Source organism: Amblyomma americanum, chromosome 1, assembly GCF_052857255.1.
Source record: "Amblyomma americanum isolate KBUSLIRL-KWMA chromosome 1, ASM5285725v1, whole genome shotgun sequence".
Lineage (NCBI taxonomy): Eukaryota > Metazoa > Arthropoda > Arachnida > Ixodida > Ixodidae > Amblyomma > Amblyomma americanum.
Genome location: NC_135497.1, coordinates 403,063,561 through 403,083,895, shown reverse-complemented (window position 1 = coordinate 403,083,895; position 20,335 = coordinate 403,063,561). Strand labels below are relative to the sequence as shown.

At 46.9% G+C, this 20,335-nt stretch overlaps 1 protein-coding gene across 1 annotated transcript in view; it reads left to right on the top strand.

Annotated features, from left to right (window-relative positions):
* The window catches only part of LOC144123944 (uncharacterized), a 129,328-nt gene that overhangs the window by 22,074 nt on the left and 86,919 nt on the right, over positions 1 to 20,335 (top strand). The window contains exon 3 of the mRNA XM_077656653.1: positions 19,251 to 19,391. Coding sequence (XP_077512779.1) covers positions 19,251 to 19,391 — 141 coding nt within the window. The remainder of the gene's footprint in view (positions 1 to 19,250; positions 19,392 to 20,335) is intronic.

Below are 20,335 nucleotides of genomic sequence, written 5' to 3'. Positions count from 1 at the left end.
CATACCAACTAGTCCGCTCTTCTGGTTCCCACTAAGTTCACTTTTTACAGTACTGCGATACGGGGTCGTTGATCGTTCTGGTGTTGTCGTTGGTCTAGCTTGACAGACCAGTGCGTCAGTGATGGCATTTTTCATACCGACCAGCCAACTGACCGCCGATTGCCGTCCCATCGGCCTAGTGTAACCGGAACCTATACCTATACCGGAGAATAACTGCGTTACTATTATTAACGCTTTTGCGGCGCCAGTCACTCATATGTGGGGGAGAATTGCTACTTCGATCACCCGCGGAATTACGGGGGCAAGACACCTGGCTGCGCACATTGCAGCGACGAGAGCAGACGACGTTGCTCCGTGTATGGCCTGGTGACGTCGCGATAGCATTCAATATGGCGTTCGCTGCCGGTGGGAGGAGTTTCCCGTTCTCAGTTTCGATTGCATTTTTCGGAATATAGAGTGCTTCCAGGGCAGCCAAATATCGGAAACTGAATCATAAGCTCTTGTATTAGTTACTGAAGCACAAAACTGCAATATGAAGAACGACCATGTCATGGCCCCTTCAAATTGTCTGTTTCAGGAAGCACTTCGCATTATATTTGTAACCAAGCTACAAATGTCGCATGAGCTTTTTTTTTCACTGTTCTCTGAGGTGTAGTACAGCTCGGTAATTCGGACTCGATTAATTTGAACTGACGGTTAATTCGAACTGATGCTGGGGTTCCTGCACAGCCTTGTGCATTTCAGTGGGGCAAAACCTCCGTAATTCGAAGATGTCGGTATTCACAACAGTTATTTCGAATTAGTAGCCCCTGGCTGGTCGGTTTCGGATGCGGTCGATACTTGCTGCATCACCAAAGGATTGTGCTCTTTGTACTCCTTAAGCATATTTATGTGAAAAACTTTGCTCTTTTGCCCCAGCTCCACAAGGTAATCCACGTCGTTTTTGCGTTTAGGGGCATCGTATGGACCTTTCCACTGCATGAACAGCTTGTTGGAGTCTGTGGGCAGAAAAATCAGAACATTGTGCCCGGGCTTAACCTTTTGGGGTGACTCTCCCCGTCATAGTATGTTTTCTGCTTCTGGCTTGCTTTCTGCAGTTTCTCATGAGCAAGTTTCCATGTGTCTTCCAGGCGGTTTCTGAGGTTGATGAGATAGGTGTACGTTGAGCAACTTTCTCCATCGATAATCTGATTTGTCCAGAGCTCCTTGAGTACTGTCAGTGGCCCTCGCACATGGCATCTATAGATCAATTGGAACGGGGAAAACCCAAGACTAACCTGTGGAACTTCACGGTAAGTGAAGAGCAACAGTGCCAAATACCTATCCCATGACCGAGGCTTTTCTTGGCACATTCTCTTAAGCATTGTCTTCAAAGTTCCATTAAATTTCTCCACGAGGCCATTCGCCATCACGTGATAAGGTGACTTCTTGAGCAGGTTGATGGAGAGAAGTCAGCTGACTTCCTTCATGAGGTCGGAGGTAAACATGGCCCCCTGCTCAGTCACAATTTCCTTTTGGATACCAATGCGGGAAAACATTTCGGCTAGCGCTTCCGCAACGTGCACTTGGCAGGAAGCGCGATGGCGTCAGGATAACGTTTAAAAAAATCCATCAGCGTGAGCATATATCAGTTGCCTTTATCCGACTTCGGTGAGAAAGGCCCGATGAGGTCGATGGCAACATGCTCGAAATGAGTAGTGATCAGTGGAATGTTGCCGAGTGGTGCAATGCCAACCTTGCCCTTTGGTGTTGTTCTTTGGCATTTATCACACGACTTAACGAATCGGGCGACATCTCCGTGTAGGTGGGGCCAATAAAAATCCTCTGGTACACGATCGGTCGTTCGTCGTATTTTTTGGTGCCCGGCCATAATGCTTTCATGGGCTCTGTGTAGAATTGGCGACCTGAACGCAAGGGGTACAACAACCTGTTCGAAATTCCTGCCAGTCGACATGGAGTAATGCCGGTAAAGAATATTTCCTTCTTCACGGAAGAAGTATTTATGACTCTTACTGGATATAAACTCCTTACTGATTTTAGGAAAGAGCCATTTGAGTGTTGCATCCTTCCGCTGCTCTTCAGCTAAGTGGTATTTTCAGCTAACAGCACTGGATTCGTGGCACGTGCAACGGGGATAACGTGTCCTCTTGTGTCTTGGGCACGGCGTTAACACAACGCTCCGATTTTCCTGGCATTAGGTGTTCCTGAGGAACTGGTGCCGCGTCATGCTAATACGTGGGTTCATCCAGCCTGGGTTCGGGTCGTGTGGTTCCCTGACACCTGGGATGTTTCCGAGCACGAGGTCGTACAAGGGGCATTTCATGGAAAGTGCTGTCACCTCTCCAGAGTAGTATTGCGTATGCACTTGCACTCTTGCCTCGGCTAATTGGGTGACGGTACCGTCAAGGAGATATTGTGTCCCTCTGCGTCCTGTCACGTAGTTCTTTGGAACCAAACTCCGGCGGATAACGACAGCATTACTGCCCTTGTCTTGAAGAACGCGAACGAGTTTTTTCGTCGCTAATCATTCCGCACCTCGCATCCTACCCGTTGTAGGCTGAAGCACGTTCCCCATGTTTTGGTCATGACCACTAGGAACGGAGCTTTTTTGTTTTACATGTTTTGGCTGTTTAGTGCTGGCAGGCGGGGCAGGTGGGAGAGCACGAGTAAGACGGGAAGCGGCACTCTGCTCTTTCTTCGGGTGCCGACTTCTGCAATTCTCCGTCCGGTGCCCGATCTTGCCGCAAGAATTGCACCTGGGTACCTCTTTAGTGGAGCTGTCACAGTCGGAAGCCCGATGCCCCGGACGATTGCTTAGCATGCACACCTTAATTGTGCCTTCTTCAGTGGGTCGACAGAGGCCTTACTGGGTTCTTTCGCTACATCAGGGACTTTGCTGGGATTAGAAAAGTTGTGCGCTTCCTGGAAGCAATCAGCTGTGTCGGCCAGCCCATCAAGTGTCTTGCACTCTCGCTCCTTCAAGAAGATAACGAGCTTCGGATGGCAACATCGGAGGAACTGCTCAGAAATCATATGGTTGCGCAGGTCTTCGAATGTCTTGGTAACATTTGCCGTTTCAATCCGGTGGTCGAAGTAACCAGAAAGCCTGGCTGCTAACTGTTTCCCTGTCTCACCATCCTGAGCTCGAGCCCTCCGAAATTTGCCATTTTAACCCTGAGCAGTGAATCTAAATCGCTGCTGGAACGCTTTCTTTATTTTTTGATAATCTGCCGACTCAGTGGCAGTCATTCGACCGATCACAGTTCGCGCCTCGCCTGTGAGGCACATGCTTACGGCCAAAGCCCATTTATCTTGAGTCCAGTCCTGTCCCATTGCTGCAGGCTCAAAACGCTGAACGTATGTATGCAAATCATCGCGCCGCTGATCGAACAACTGTAACAGTTTTTGTGGGTTGAGAGAAATGTCATGATTTGATGCTGGAAAGGTTTCGACATGATCAGTCTCATTACTGCAAGTTTCTTTCTTGGAATCTGAGTTTCAATTCCAGAATCTCTTTCTCTCTCGCAGTGGCTGCCTGACTTTCCTCTCTTTCTGCAGCCTGCTCTGCCCTCTGCGCTACACGTTCATTGTCTACCCACTCCCTCAGCTCAGCACCCGAGAAACCCAGTTGCGCGCCCTACGTGGCTAAATGCTCTAGGTCCATCGTCGCTCAAGCTTAGTGCTTTGCGTGAATATGGGGCTGTTACTCGGCCCTCTCGCTGACGAATCCTGGCAGGCTCACCATATTGTGATGTAGTTAAGGGTCCAGGTCCGTTCAGGAGCTCTGGGCAATAAACAGGTCGCATTCAGCATCGAAGCACTGTTTTTCTTCAGCAGCGGGGACAAAATTTGGCATATCTAGCCCACTAGCACGCTAACACACACACACATACGCTACGGGGCACTTAAAGCAGCCTAGAGGGGTTCGACAAGAGGAACACCAATGTCCTACTGTAGGTTCCGGTGCGTGCTGCTCCGTTGTGCTGCCACCATGTGCTGCAGGTAGATGACTGTCGACGTTGGTTGTCGGCGACAACTGGTCACCGGGGAAGGTATCCACAGGCAATCAGCTCGTGGTAACGTCCTGCATACCAGGAGGCCGGTATCAGCAGGTAGGCAGGTGGCAGAAACAGCCTGGCCAACGGCAGACCTGCATCAGCAGGGAGGAGTGCGTCTGTGGGCCGCCTGGCTGCTGGTAAGCTGGCATCAGCAGGCAGGTGCTTGTTGGTAGGCTGCCTGGCCATGGAAAAGCAGGCATGAGTCTGCAGCAGGGTACTGTGGTGCTGTGCGGGCAGCCAGACCCTGAACCTCGGTACCCGACCGGTGCAGGCTAGCTGGCCTTGGGGAGAATGCCGAGCTCCAAAAAGAACATCCTGCCACTCAGCGACATGCTGCCACGACTATCTCGAAGCCTAGCTCTGACATTCGATCCTGCGTGTACACCGGCTCGCAGCGCACGCGGCCACCCTTTTTTTTGTCCTCCTGGAACCACACAGTGGCATAATCCACATCATCACAGTGATGTCACGTGATATGTGATGTCTCGCTTGTTCAGTCATTGCAAGTCATGTCACGCCTCAGGTATGCTTGCCATGACAGACGTGACATGAGATGGCGACACCTCCAGACGACCCGACGAGCTCCTCATTCTCTCATGGAAAAGAGAAAAACAAGCTGCATCCACGGGGTGAGGTGTGCACTTGGCTGGCGGTGCTTGCACACCGGAGCATGCCCCACATCACTTTATTGCAGTGATTGCATACTTGATTACACTGCTCAGACACTGTTAGGTTATCGTTGCCACGAATATGGTCAGTTGTGACTGAACATTCTAATAGAGCAGAAATTCGAGCCTGTTGATAGGTCATCATGATGTGTTGGTAGCGCGAAGACACAAGGACACAGCAGAGAAGTGTATGGGACGAGTGCAAACTTTCGAAACATTTATTGAAGTACGCAGTACCGTACAGGAGCCGTTACGCATGCGCAAAGCCTCATTTGTAAGAATGGTGAAAATAAACTTAAAGGGCAAGAGTTGTGGGAAGGGTGGAGACAATGAATACATAACAGATTGTTAAGAAATCAGAAAACGCTGCTCTTTCTGGGTCGCAAGTACTGAGGGCGTGCGGAGACATCTGCCACTCTGAGCGATTTATACCACTTGAAACAGCTCACGTTCGAGCCTTTCTTCGTGGCGACCGATTATCGAAGTGTTTGTCAGCAGAGGGTGGTATTTGCAGTCCTTACAATGAGGCGATAGATTCGAGCCGTAACCGTTACCTAGGGAATCATCATGCTCCCTTAATCGGTCGTTTAGACAGCGGCCCGTCTGACCGATGTAGACTTGACCACAGCTCAGAGGGATACTATAAACAACACCTTCTTCCTTTTTTTTTTCTCTTTAATTTAACCTCTCCCGCAATGCTTACCGTCAGTATTTATCTCCCACATTCTCATCGCCACGCAGAGTAGCATGCCAGCGAGGCTAAATTCTATGCCTTCCAATAAAGAGCTCTCTCTCTCTCTCACCTTCGTTGCACAGAACAAAACTTTCTGCATGATTTTTACAGCACCCATATTTCTTCTGGCCCTTGCCTGTCACCATGCGACAAAGCATCGATATTCTGCACGGCGCGTTAATAACGACATCGACTTCGAATTTTGCTCCAATTCTCTTGAGATTACGGGACACATGATTCATGTACCGCGTGACAATGACGCTTCTTTTCTTTTCCTCTTCTGTGCGCCTTTGCGAAAGTCTTTTTTTCTCTTTTGTCAACGTTTCTGCCACGGCGACAATCACGTCAAGAGGGTATCCAGAATTTTCTAGACGCTTGACTTGGGTGCTGAAGCTTTCTTTTCGTCTTGTGATGACACGATTTCAAGAGTGCTGCATGAAGGCGTGACATGGCTATCCCTCTTTTTACTAGCTTTGAATGGGCTGAGACAAAAGGAAGCAAAGACATCTTGGTACGCAGCGCATACGTCCAGCATACATGCCCAGGGTCATTGAAATAAAAACGAATATCTAAAAACTGCAGTGACTCAAGCTGAGGTAGTTCAAGAGTAAAATTAAGGCTCGCAGAACAACAATTAAAAACATCTAAAATCGAGGTTGCCAGGACGTGTAAACAGTATCCCGGGCCCCTCAGGGGGGTGTCTGCAGCTTGCAGGCATTGGTGAGTGGTGACACCACGGGTTCCCGAGCATCCGCAAGCAAGGACATTCCCGCAGGGGATGATGGTGAACAGTGCATCAGCACGGAGCCGAGCACCCGCGCTTCGCCGTGCGTGGCATTGCAGTGTTCGGGGAAAAGGGGATCTTGGTGGTTGAGCCGATGCCGAGCGTTTGGACCTTTAAGGCCCCTCGGCGGAGGCAACGCACCACTTTGGCCCCAGCTTCCTGTAGACGGCACCTCCGGCCTGACCCGACCGGGGGAAATCGGCAGTCGTCTTTTGCTATCCTTCCCTCTATCTTTCACTTTCCTACCCCTTTCTCACAAGTCTCCTGTCTCCTACTCACTTCTAGTTTCTTCCTTTTTTCCTGGCGGCGAGGGATAACCTTGTGTGGCCAACCACCCTGAGTTGCGTCATATTGGGTTATAGTTGGGGTGTACAGCTGGCGTGGGCAGGACTTGCTTGCAAGTTCCTGTCCCGTCCCCAAGTTGGGCTCCATGGTGGGTGGCTGGCATCGTGTCCAAAAAACACATTTATTCTATGGCTAACGTTCTCTCAGCAACTGATCGCTCTAACAAGAGAGGGAGGACCGATGTAACTTAGAATTTCATGAAAAAAAGAAACAAAGTTTCCCTAAGTTTGAAGTGATTCATAGTGAGCAAACTGATAAATCTCCTAGAATAATCCCCCTATTCATTGTAGAAAAATGTTTGACGGGTGCCTTGGGCTTTGGCTATAAGTTTACAAAAATGGCTAGTGGAGACCTCGTACTGGAACTCCAAGAAAGCGTCCAACAGTCAAAACTTTCCAACATTGTGTCTATAGGTGACATCCCTGTATCCATATCTGCCCACCGATCCCTCAGTACAGTCCGTGGTGTAATTTCAGAGAATGATTTTCTCTACCTCACTGAAGAAGAAATCAAAGAAGGGCTTGCTGAACAAAACGTCGTTGATGTCCACGGGATAAGAATAAGAAAAGAGGGCAAAGAAATCTCAGCAAAGCACATAGTCTTGACATTTGCACATAGTATTCTCCCAGACTCAAATGAAGTGGGTTATCTAAAAATAAATGTGAGACCCTGCATTCCTAACCCTCGACGATGCTTTAACTGCCAAAGGTTCGGCCGCGGTTCAGTGAGTTGCCACGATGGTAAAAGTTATGCAAAATGTGCTTCAAAAGATCGTTCTTCTGATGACTGCGACGGCGCCCGACGCTGTGCAAAACTGTGAGGGAGACCATGCTGCATACTCCAGGGCGTGTCCGTACTGGAAGAAAGAAAAAGCAATAATCACACTCAAAACTACTGAAACATTTCGTTCAGAGAAGCAAGAATGTGATGCACACAAACAAGCTCATACTCCTTCACAGCAAAAACAAACTTCGGCGATGTGGTGCGTGGGCGCGGCGCACCACAACTGGCTTCGGCACATGCCCAGGCCACTCGCAGTGAACCTGTAGCGAGGCCATCCGGGCCCCCAGGTGGAGTAGGTAACACTACCCCGCCAAGCCAAAAAGAGGCCTCGCAGACCCCCGTGTCCGTGGCCCCCAAGACCTCCTCCCACAGGTCGAGGTCCAACTCTAACGTCCACGTGCTCTCTGCACGGTTGTCCAGCGCCTCTGCAGAGGCAATGGACACGACCCACGGTAGCCCCGTGCCATCCACGTCAGGTGGTCGGCGGAGCTGTCTGGATCGGTCAAAAACAGACAGGCCCCGAATCAAGGGGCCGTAAATAACTTGATCTAGTTTTAACTACATAGGAAAATAAAATTAAGATGGCTTTCATGATGCAATGGAACTATAGAGGACTTATGAATAACTACAGTGACATAAAAGATATCCTAGGAGCACACGCTCCTGTTGCGTTATGTCTACAAGAGCCAGGTTTAGGGCTTCACGACAATAATTTTCTTAAGAATTATACGGTTTTCCGCCGCGACCGAGAGCAGGCGAGCAGGCTGTCAGGAGGTGTGGCAATTATAGTGAAAAATGATGTCCTGGCTAGTGAGCCTAAACTATAAACAAGACTTGAGGCTGTAGCAGCCACTCTGCTTGCACATAAAACCATTACGGTGTGCTCTGTATATATCGAGCCACAGCTGAAAATAACACTGCTTGACTTGGAGGGTCTTTGAAAGCAGCTACCAGAGCCATACCTGGTAGTTGGCGACTTTAATGCACATTCTCGTTTTTGGGGAAGCGAGAAAACTGACGCTAGAGGGCAGCTCATCGAGGATTTTTTTCTATCCACTAATGTCTGTTTGCTGAACTTGTGTAAACCCACATACTGTTACCCATCATCGGGGAGAATGAGTGTTGCAGATTTGTCTTTTAGTTTACCGCCTGGTTTTAGCGATTTGAAGTGGAGTGTTTTAGACAATCCATATGGAAGCGATCATCTTCCTGTTATAATAGTTCTGTCATCCTCGGCAACAGTTATTTCAACGAAACCGCGGCGCTAGAAACTACATTTAGCTGATTTGGCATTGTTTTAAAAAAAAAGTCCAGTTTACAGGATATAATTTTAGAAAACCACAGCATAGATCAGATAAATGAAATGTTCACAACATGCATTCTTTCTGCTGCACATGTATCAATTTCAAAATCCACAGGTGTGGTGTGCCAGAACCACAAAATTTGGTACACACGGGATTGTAAGGAGGCAAAAAAACTGCAGAATAATGCTTGGGGAGTGTTTCGCAGATACCCAACTCATGAGAACCTAATTTTTTTCATGAAGGCAAGAGCACATGCGAGGGGTATCTGGTGCAAGGCAGAGAAAATATCATGGCAAATTTGTGTCTCTTCTATAAACAGCTCAACCACATCAAAAAAAAATGTGGGAGCAAGTTTGAAAATTAAATGGCCGCTACTCACCTTTCACAATTCTTCTTTTCACTACACCTGGTACACAAACGAGTGTAGGGGAACAGGCAGACATATCGGGGGAGCACTTCGCTGTAGTTTCCGGTTCATCACACTACAGTCGAACGTCGTTTTAACGAAGTAGCATCGGGACCGTAAATGAGTTTGTTATACTCGATATTCGTTTTAACAGTGTGCGTAAATATCGGCTCTGACAAATCCGCAATTTGGCTCTCGCAAATACTCTAAATACTAAAATGCATTATTCCGGGCTTCGAACCCACTATAAACTAGGTAATGCTTACCTGTCTTCTTATGGTTTGTGGCATTTAAAACAAAATAGAGCGTAGTATGCGAAAATCAAATTACAAAAGAACAATGTTCGACAAAACAGGTCTGCATTCGTTTATTTGAAGAAGGATGTGATATTCGTCTGGTGGCTTTTCACAGCACTGAACAGAGTAAAGTTTTCCACAGTGTCCATGCACACGAGGGCCTTTTCTACCTCAGCAGTTTGGTCGTTGTCAGTTTTTCTAAATAGCCTTTCAGCCTCCTGGCCATGTCTACGGCGTCCGCACTGCTTATTGGTGGTTCATCACTTTCGCTGTCACCTTCGCTATCGCTGCTGCTGTTATCCTCGGGGACCACGACGCGATCCACAATTTCTTGATCCGTCGTCTCAGGCGCCACGGCCAAGTTCTCATCGGCCGAAACGAAATCATCAATTGCGATGCCTGGGAGTGCCAGTCGATCCCAAGTATTGTCCAGCTCTACCAGGCTTTCATCAGGCTGAACTTCGTCTTCGACGGCAGGCAAAACAAAACCGCATTCTGCAATACAGTTCCTTATTGTTGACTGCCTCACCTCATTCCAAGATCCATACAACATTTCAAGCGTCGTCTTGATGTTGATGGTTGTTGATCTGCGTCGATCGATTTCGAAAACCAGTTGCATCACCAAATGCTTCCGGTAATTGCACTTGAGCAATGCAAGAGGATAATGCCCTTGTCCAATGGTTGCAAAGCAGAAGTTGCGTTTGGTGGCAGAAACACCAAACAAACTGCCTTCAGCACGATCGAGACTTTGTGCGCCGAATAGTTGTCCAAGAGCAACAGGGCCTTCCTGTGCTGCCTCTCCATGTCCTGGTCGAAATCTTTGAGCCAGTCTTCGAAAAGCTTGGACGTCATCCAGGCCTTTTTGTTAGACAAGTACGCAACCTGCAAGTTACGGACTCCTATCAGGCACCTGGGACGGGCAGACTTGCCGATTACGGTGAGTCGTCTTTTGTGTGAGCCATCCATGTTCACGGCAACGACAACCGTCACCCGGTCTTTGTTCTTTTTTCCTCCATGGCAGGTTTCATTCTTTACTGCCAGTTACTGCTCTGGCAACAACTTGAAAAACACGCCGGTTTCGTCAACGTTGTGCACGTTGCGCTCGTCGTATTCCTGGAGCAGAGGCCGAAAGTTCTCTAGCCACTTTTCATATGTCTCCACGTCGACAGCAGCCCCTTCGCCAGACAATATGTGGCACGCGATCTCATGTCTGTCTTGAAAACGTGGCAGCCAACCGCTGCTCGCACGGAAATCTTCATGCCCTAGTGCACAGGCCAGGCTGATGGCCTTCGTTTGAAGAAGTGCTCCCGATACTGGCAAGTTTCGTGCCCTCACCTCGTTAAACCATGAAAGCTAACCCGCTTCCACGTCCGGGTGATGGCAAGGCCTAACTCGCTTACGGTCAACATTTATAGCGTCCTCGGTGTTGCCCTCAATCTTCTTTCTTGCGGCTAAAATGGTGGATAAGGTACTTGGGAGAACGCTGAACTCCGCTGGAACATCCTTTTTCTTGCGGCCACTGTCCACAGCTCTCAATATCTGCAGTTTTGTCTCGAGCGAGACCGCCTTCCGCTTCGTTGCCATGTCGACCTGGCGCTGCAGTGAGATGATGTCGAGGGTGCCGCAACGCAGGCTCTCTACGCAATGCCGGCTCGCCACCGCCGCCTCGCTGTTGCCAGTGTTGCCGCGCTTGTCTTCACCGCTGGACAAGTGGTGCCGCCCTTCGGATCTTTGTCGTCATATGAGCTTTCAGAGTTTTTGCACTCTGTTCGTAGGTGGCGCGACCAGTCAAACGCGCAATTGATGTGCCTGTCCGCGGAACTTTCTGCAACCTTTTCAAACGATAAAAAAAAAGTGTGCTTGTGAATTGGCTTCCAATATTTATTTTGCTCTTTTTATGCTACCTTTAGCGTTTTGAGCCTCGCGTAAACCTAATATTTCTTCATTACAGCCGATATCGCGGTGGATCTCGCATTTTCGGTTTCGTTATAAAAGAATAAATGTCGTAAAACTGAAGCATGACCAACCAAAGTTCGAATTTAGTTCGCTATAACCGATAATTCGCTATGTCAGTGTTCGTTATAACGATGTTCAACTGTATATGCAGTCATTTCTAAAATACAGAAGTAATAGCCGAAAAACAAAGGCTCCCAACAAGTGGAGGTGCTAATGAAAAATATGATGGTCTTATTGCACTCCAGGAAATCAACACTGTACTGTCTGCTGGTAAGAAAACTGCTCCAGGACCCGACCAAATGCACCATGAAATGCTTGCCCATCTTTCCAAGCCTGCTGTAGAGGCACTTTTAAGATTTTTTTACAAAGTATGGGTTTCGGGGAAAATACCTCAAGCCTGGAAAAAAGCTCTTATTGTACCGTTCCTTAAACCTGAAAAACCCCCAACCTCTCCTAGCAGTTACAAACCCATCGCCCTGACTAGTTGCCTCGCAAAATCCTTTGAAAGTGTCCTTAATATAAGATTAACGTTTGTCTTTCGATCCTCTGAACTTCTTGATGCCCATGAGTGTGGTTTTAAAAAGATTTTAAACAGATCACCTAGTCTGTCTTGAAAATACTGTTTGAGAAGGTTTCGTTCATAAGCAACACTGTTTCGCTGTATTTTTCGATTTAGAAAGGGCATACGATACGGCCTGGCGGTTCGGAATTCTTCAAGACCTTGCCGAGCTTGGCATCCGAGGAAGAATGTTGAACTGCCTAAAAGACTTCTTATCTAACCGTTATTCATTTCATGTCCGCCTGGGTACAATCCTTTCGAGGAGTTTCATTCAGGAAAACGGAGTACCTCAGGGGTGTATTTTAGGCACAACTCTCTTTGTTGGAAAAATGAACTCTCTTACGAAAATAATCCCAAGCTCCGTTATGTACTCAGTCTATGTGGACGACCTTCAAATAGCTTCTACTTCCTCCAATTCATCATCATCATCATCATCATCATCATCAGCCCTACTACACCCACTGCAGGGCAAAGGCCTCTCCCATGTCTCTCCAATTAACCCTATCCTTTGCCAGCTGCATCCACCCTTTGCCTGCAAACTTCTTAATCTCATCCCCCCATCTAACCTTCTGCCGCCCCCTGCTACGCTTACTTTCTCTTGGAACCCACTCCGTTACCCTTAAAGACCAGCGGTTATCTTGCCTTCGCATTACATGCCCTGCCCAAGCCCATTTCTTTCTCTTGACTTCGACTAGGATGTCATTAACCCGTGTTTGTTCCCTCACCCACTCTGCCCGCTTCCGATCTCTTAACGTTACACCTATCATTTTTCTTTCCATGGCTCGCTGCGTTGTCCTTAACTTAAGCTGAACTCTTTTCGTTAGCCTCCACGTTTCTGCCCCGTAGGTGAGTACCGGTAAGATTATGCTGTTGTACACTTTCCTCTTGAGGGAAATTGGTAAACTGCCACTCATGATCTGCGAGAATTTGCCATATGCGCTCCACCCCATTCTTATCCTTCTAGTTATCTCCCTCTCATGATCCGGATCAGCTGTCACTACCTGCCCTAAGTAGACGTATTCCGGCACAATTTCTAGGCTCTCGCTGCCAATTGTGAACTGTTGTTCCCTTGCTAGGCTGTTGAACATTACCTTGGTTTTCTGCATGTTAATTTTTAGACCCATCGATCTGCTCTGCCTGTCTAACTCGTTGATCATGATTTGCAGTTCACCTCCTGAGTGACTCAGCAAGGCAATGTCATCAGCAAATCTCAGATTATTTAGGTATTCTCCATTTATTCTTATTCCCAACTGTTCCCAATTCAGGCCTCGAAATACCTCCTGCAAACATGCGGTGAACAGCATTGGCGAGATCGTGTCTCCTTGCCTGACGCCCTTCCTTATTGGAATTTTATTGCTGACTTTATGGAGGACTATAGTAGCTGTGCAGTTGCTATATATATCTTCCAGTATTTTGACATAAGGCTCTTCTACCCCCTGATTACGCAATGCCTGTATGACTGCTGAGGTTTCCACTGAGTCGAATGCTTTCTCGTAATCAATGAAAGCTATATATAGAGGTTGGTTATATTCTGCGCATTTCTCTATCACCTGATTGATGGTGTGAATATGATCTATTGTAGAATATCCTTTACGAAAGCCTGCCTGATCATTTGGTTGATTAAAGTCTAACGTTGCCCTGACTCTATTAGCGATTACCTTAGTAAATACTTTGTAGGCAACGGATAGTAAGCTGATCGGCCTGTAATTTTTCAAGTCCTTGGCGTCTCCCTTCTTATGAATTAAGATAATGTTTGCATTCTTCCAAGCTTCTGGTACAGTCGAGGTCATAAGGCATTGTGTATACAGGGTGGCTAGTTTTTCTAGCACGATGTCCCCTCCATCCTTCAACAGATCTGCTGTTACCTGATCCTCCCCAGCTGCTTTTCCCCTTTTCATTGCTTCTAAGGCTTTCTTTACTTCATCTTTCGTTACTGACGGGATGACGCATTGCTGTGCACTGCTGTCTTTCTCATTAGCGTTCTGATTACATTGGCTACTGTACAGGTCTGTGTAGAACTCTTCGGCTACGTTAACTGTCTTATCCATATTGCTAATGACATTGCCCTGCTTGTCTCTTAATGCATACAACTGGTTTTTACCTATGCCTAGTTTCCTCTTCACTGTTTTTAGGCTACCTCCGTTCTTTAGAGCATGCTCGATTCTCTCCATATTAAACTTCCTTATGTCGGCTACCTTGCGCTTATTTATTAACTTTGATAGCTCCGTTAGTTCTATTCTATCGGTAGTGTTAGATGCCTTCATGTTTTGGCGCTTCTTAATCAGATCTTTCGTCACCTGAGATAGCTTCCCGGTATCTTTTCGAACTGTCCTGCCGCCTACTTCTACTGCGCACTCCGTAATTATTGATGTCAGGTTATCGTGCATTGAATGAACATCAAGATCATCTTCCTCAGTTAAAGCCGAGTATCTGTTTTGCAGCGCTATCCTAAACTCCTGTGCTTTCCCTCTTACGGCTAACTCGTTAATGGTCTTCTTCTTCGCTAGCTTCTTCCGTTCCCTCTTCAAGTCTAGGCTAATTCTAGACCTTACCATTCTATGGTCGCTGCAACGCACCCTTCCGAGGACGGCCACATCCTGAATGATGCCAGGTTTAGCGCATAGTATGAAGTCTATTTCATTTTTAATCTCACCATTGGGGCTCTTCCAGGTCCACTTCCTGTTTTCTCGTTTGCGGAAGAAGGTATTCATGATCCGTAAATTATTTCTATCCGCGAATTCGACTAATAACTCTCCCCTGCTATTTCTAGAGCCTATCCCATAGTCACCTACCGCGTGGTCGTCAGCCTGCTTCTTGCCCACCTTCGCATTGAAGTCGCCCATCAGTACAGTGTACTGCGATTTTACTCTATTCATTGCTGATTCTACGTCCTCATAGAAGCTTTCAACGGTCTGATCATCATGGCTGGATGTGGGTGCGTAGGCCTGCACCACTTTCAGCTTGTACCTCCTATTCAGCCTAATTACTATAGCTGCTACCCTCTCGTTAATACTGTAGAACTCCTCTACGTTGCCAGCTATATCCTTATTAATGAGGAAACCCACACCTAGTTCTCGTCTACCCTCTAACCCGCGATAGCACAGTATGTGTCCGTCCTTTAGTGCTGTATACGCCTCACCTGTCCTCCCAACATCGCTAAGCCCTATCACATCCCATTTAATTCCCGCTAGTTCCTCAAACAGCACTGCTAGGCTAGCCTCACTAGCTAAAGTTCTAGCGTTAAACATTGCCAGGTTCAGATTCCAATGGCGGCCTGCCCGGAGCCAGAGATTCTTAGCACCCTCCGCTGCGTCACAGGTCTGACCGCCGCCGTGGTCAGTTGCTCTGCAGCCGCTGGGGACTGAGGGCCGAGGGTTAATTGGTTTGATCATAGAAGGTTGTGGCCAAGTACTACACCAGGGTGGCCAAATCCTGCTCTGGTGAGAGAGTGCGTTGTCGGTTCTGGTCACCGAGATAAGGCCGCACTCCAGGCCTGGTTATGCAATTCCATCGACACGCGGATTTTTTTTTTTTTTTAAACCCGGTGGAGAATTGCGCGGCACCAGGATTTGAACCCCGGTCCTCTTGCACGCGAGGCGGATGTTCTACCTCTACGCCATCGCTGCAGCATTTTGGGTACAAGTCAGCCCAATAAACAGTTCTTTTAGAAGACCCTTTCGTCCGTCTTCATCGCTGCTTCGACTGCCGTCACCACTACATGACAATATTACGGCGTTAATTATTGGGCGGCACACTTGCAACCACAGCTCTCGTAGACATACATTATGCGCGATAGTGTAAGTAAATATTATGCTTTTTTTTCACTTTCTCTCTCTTTCTCTTTATTATTGTTGGTGCCGTCAAGTCTGTAAATATAGCATCGAAAAGAATGGTGGTCGTCGCAATCAAAAATTTAAGAATTCGAATAAGCGGTCTTTGTCAAGTGCATCGAAGTGAACAGCACAGAACACGCATGTTGTCTATTTCTAGTCGTTTTCCGGTTATGAGTTGTTCAGTGTGTAAGTTTTCACCTTTATGATGCAGGCGGGTTTAAAGTTTGTGTCTGAGGTTTTTTGTGGTTTTTATTTTCCCTTTCTCTAGATGTATAAGGCTTGACGCCATGTTCCCTCCAATGTATCAACGTGTGAAATACAAATACAAATAACAATATATAAACTGGCAACATGGGCGGAGAGAAATGGTTTCCGGTTTTGCCCACAGAAATCGGTGGCAATTCTGTTCTCACTCAGACGAGGCATACATACAGATCCCACACTACGCCTGAACGAATTAGAGTTACCAGTGAAAAATGAGCATAAATTTCTTGGTATAACATTTGACAGAAAGGTCACTTTCTTACCTCACATAAATGCATTGAAAAAGAAGGCTTCTCGATCCCTAAACTTACTCAAAGTGCTGTCGAGAAAACACTGTTGAGCCGATAGGACATGCCTCTTACAAATTTATCGCTCTGTAGTCCGCTGCACACTGGATTACGGATGTATAGTGTATGGGTCAGCGAGGCCATTGTACCTTAAACGGCCAGATCCAGTACATAATTTAGGCTTGCGTCTTTCCACTGGTGCATACAGGACGTCGCCCATAGACAGTCTGTATGTAGAAACGAACGAACCATCACTTACAGACAGAGTAACGATGCTCACGTGTTCCTACATTCTAAAAATCCATTCGCTACCCAAACACATCTGTCACCAAATAGTCACAAAGTGCCCATCCAGAATACTGTTTAACAACAAACCGCTCTTGCGTTTTGAAGAGATGTGCCAAAATCTCGGCGTACTGGACACATTGCCTGGCATTGCTGGAAGACTAGATTCACTGCCGCTATGGTACAATTTCCCGGAAATCTATGGTCTCACTCTTGCACATTTCAGCAAAAAACAAGCTCCACCACAGCATATAATACAAGAATTTTTTGCACTCCAGGAAAAATACAGTACTTGCACAGCTTTTTATACAGATGGCTTAAAAACCGATCTTTACGTTGGAAGTGCAGTCGCACAAGGTAATTGCAATCATACAGTGAGGCTACCACAGTGTGCATCAATCTTCACTGCCGAATGTTACGCTGTGTCTGTAGCTATTGAAAAAATAGTAAAAGAGAACCTCGCAGACAGCATTATTTACACAGACTCCCTATGTTTACTTACAGCTCTCCACTCTAGAAATGCAGTCATTGCTATGCTTGGTGATATCATACACAACATAGTAATAGCCGCAGCGAAAGGACAAAGCCTAAAACTCTGCTGGGTACCGAGTCATATCGGATTTAGAAGCAACGAGAGAGAAGACTTTTGTGCTGCTCAAGCACGTCGGCCCCTCTTAGCCGCGCACCATGCGTACTGACGATGCGCTGTTGCTGCTCCAGGAGTCTACGCCAGCGCCGCGGCGCGGCGACCGCTTCTAAAGCCTCACGGGGAGAGTGCTGGTTTTGCCCCTACACAACCTTCTAGAACACTGTACCACCACCCTTACTCCACTTTCTCACCCCTCTTCCACCCTCCCGAATTGCCGTCCACCACCCACCCACTCATCTCCGTCGGCCCCACCCTTCAGAAAAATTTTGTTGCATGTGTGAAGCCTCATCTTTGAGCAAAGCATTCATTAGCCCTTTCAGACTTGCATTATGTTCTGCTATCGAAGAAAATCTGAAAATTTGTTTGTATGCAGGCAAACCTTGATATCACGAACATGGATATTACGATTTATTGGCTATATCAAACTCTTCATGAATATTCTCAATAGACACATGTAATTTTAACTTGATATATCAAACACGGTTGGCCCTAAAACGGATATATCTAACCTCCCAGCAATAAGCGGCACCCACTCGGACGGCAGGAGGCACACTTCGCCACTCTACACAAGTGACTGGAGGTGGTGCGGCTGGAGTTCGTGTCAAGGTTCACGCTGCTTTGATCTCATGCTAGTGTTGAAATCTCGCATTCGCCAGCTGCGCCAGAGAAGATAGAGCGGTACGGAAGGTTGGTAGCTAGGAGGTCAGCACGTGTTGAACCTCTCGCGTTTGTCGACACTACCCCGGAAGCAGTGGAGTAGACAGCTGCGCCATTGCAGTAACTGTCCTGCACTCATCTCGGCCGTCACAGGAGTGATGAAAATGACGATAGCTTTTGCTTTGACGCACCATTTTTCATGCAACACAGTTGTGAAGCGGGGAAGCCACTATTGCTGGCTCTTGACCAGCAGCTGGTAGAGCTGTTTGGGGATACCGCTCTAGATGGGTTTTGACCAACTGGCATTGTTATGTGGGGAAGACAACCTAACTGGCGCTCAGTTCTTTTTTGCTTGTGGAATCGCCATGAATGCCTTCAGAAACTCCACTAAAACTTGCGAAAATGTCTCCCAGTTTCTTTAGCAACATCACCTGGGTTGTGATGCCTTGACTAACTGAACTGCTCTGCTGTTGTGCGTGTTTTTGACGAAATTTTATATTATGAACCTTGGCTATATCAAACTATTGCAGTTTTTTTTGTGTTTGCTATAATGAGATAACAGAAGTGCCTCAAAAATTTTTTAAATTCATGTACACCACGCACTTCCATACTCATGCGATTCCAGGCCTATCCTAAAGAAAAAAACATTTATGCCCAGTTAATTTTTTTTTTTATCAGCAGCTACAGCAACAAAAAATCAACTACAATGTTTTTAACAAAGTAAAACATTCCACTGCGCAAGAGAAGAAAAAAGTTACAGCACCAGACGGCACTTGCTAGGCGCACCATAGAACTTTGTGATGTCAGTCCTTATTTCTTGTTTTTGAAAAGTGATTCTTTTTTTCTAGGCACGAAATGGCCCTACCATTCTGTCGAGCAGGGATTCCAAATGTTTCTGACTTTGTGAAAACAGCTCTAGATGCTTCGAATAAAGTTCCAAAAGTGGCGTGCACAATCGTAGATGCTGAGTCACAGAGAGGGTGGGTAAAACCGTCAAAGTAATCATTGGGGATAAATTCAGCTGCTTTGCAGAATTGTCACTTCAGATGTATGATCTTCCCGTAATTTTTTTCTGTACTGCCTGTTTCCTGGCACTGTTTTCTTTCGATTATTTTTTGCATTCATACCATTTTGATATGACTCAGTGGGCATGCTTAAAGGTTGGTCAGAGAACGCACATAAATGCATGAAACAAAATGCACTTGAAAGCTGAGTGCCATCCTTGTGTGTTTGTCTTTGCCTGATCACAACCTTTTTGTACTGCCAGGATGGCAAAGTCACCAATCAATCAGCCCAGGGGAAAGGTTTATCTTCGATACAGTGGAACTGACACAGCATGCCTGCAGTATTCAGAGGCCCCTCGTGAGCAATCTTTGCATGCAGGTGGGTGCCCTGGTGTGGGCCCGGCTGGGCTCTGCACGCCGCTGGCCAGCTGTGGTGGTGATGGCATCCATGTGTGGCCAGAGACCAGCTGCACCTGGCTGCCTGTGGGTCTGCTGGCTGGCTGAGTACAGAATCTCCCAGGTGGGTGTCTTGGGGCCACTGGTTTCGTGGGACTGCTCTCTGCCTGAATATATGCTTGGTAAGCAGTGTGATAGTTGCTGGCAGAGTTCCTGAGTGCCAATTTAATGTGTTGCAAAAGACTGCAGGTAGGGCACGCTACGAAATCGGCCTTAATTTTGCATTCGCAGCTGTGCATCTTGTTATTTGCTTTTGCGTAATACTGCATGCAGTCAGGTGCAGTTATGTGCTGCGAGAATCCAAAGCACCATGGTGTGCCTCAGCATCGACAGGCTATGTATTGGCACCGTGTGTTTTTTTGTTAATGTTAAAAGGCATTAACGGATACACAGTATTTGTCTTCTTTGATAGTAAGTTTAAACTGGGGTTGGTTGTCATTGATTATGGACAGTGCGATTTGTATCGTTTATGCAGAGTTTTAACATTGGGATGTGTGGCTATTGTGTGATCTGACTGGGGATGTGCTGCATAAAGCAGATTCCTAAAAGCAGTGCATTGAGTAGGAAGCCTCATTGTGTGGAAGAGAAGAAAAAGGAGCCCCAGCACGGTATCGTGGGGGCATGAAGTGTAGCGACGAGCGGTAAGTAGCTGGAAGAAACGTGGAGATGAGTTCAAGAATGGTGAGTTTCCTTGAAGACAAATTGTGGTAAGCTGAGACATTAAAGCTCAAGTAATGTGAAGGACATTTTAAGGTTGAGAAATGAGGATATCAATGGTAATTTCAAGGTCAAGGCTTGTAACTCCTGAAGAATTGCAGACGTTGATGAGCTTTACTAAATTGGCAGTTTGAATATTTGTACAGGTTAGTTTGAAAGAAGGTAAAACTGATTAATTCGTTATGCACGCAGTTTGAAGAATTCAAAATCTGAACAAATGAAAGCGAACAAAAGATATGGTTAACTGTCATCAGGAAGCAGCCAGGTAGTGAGATTTTCCCTTTTTATTGT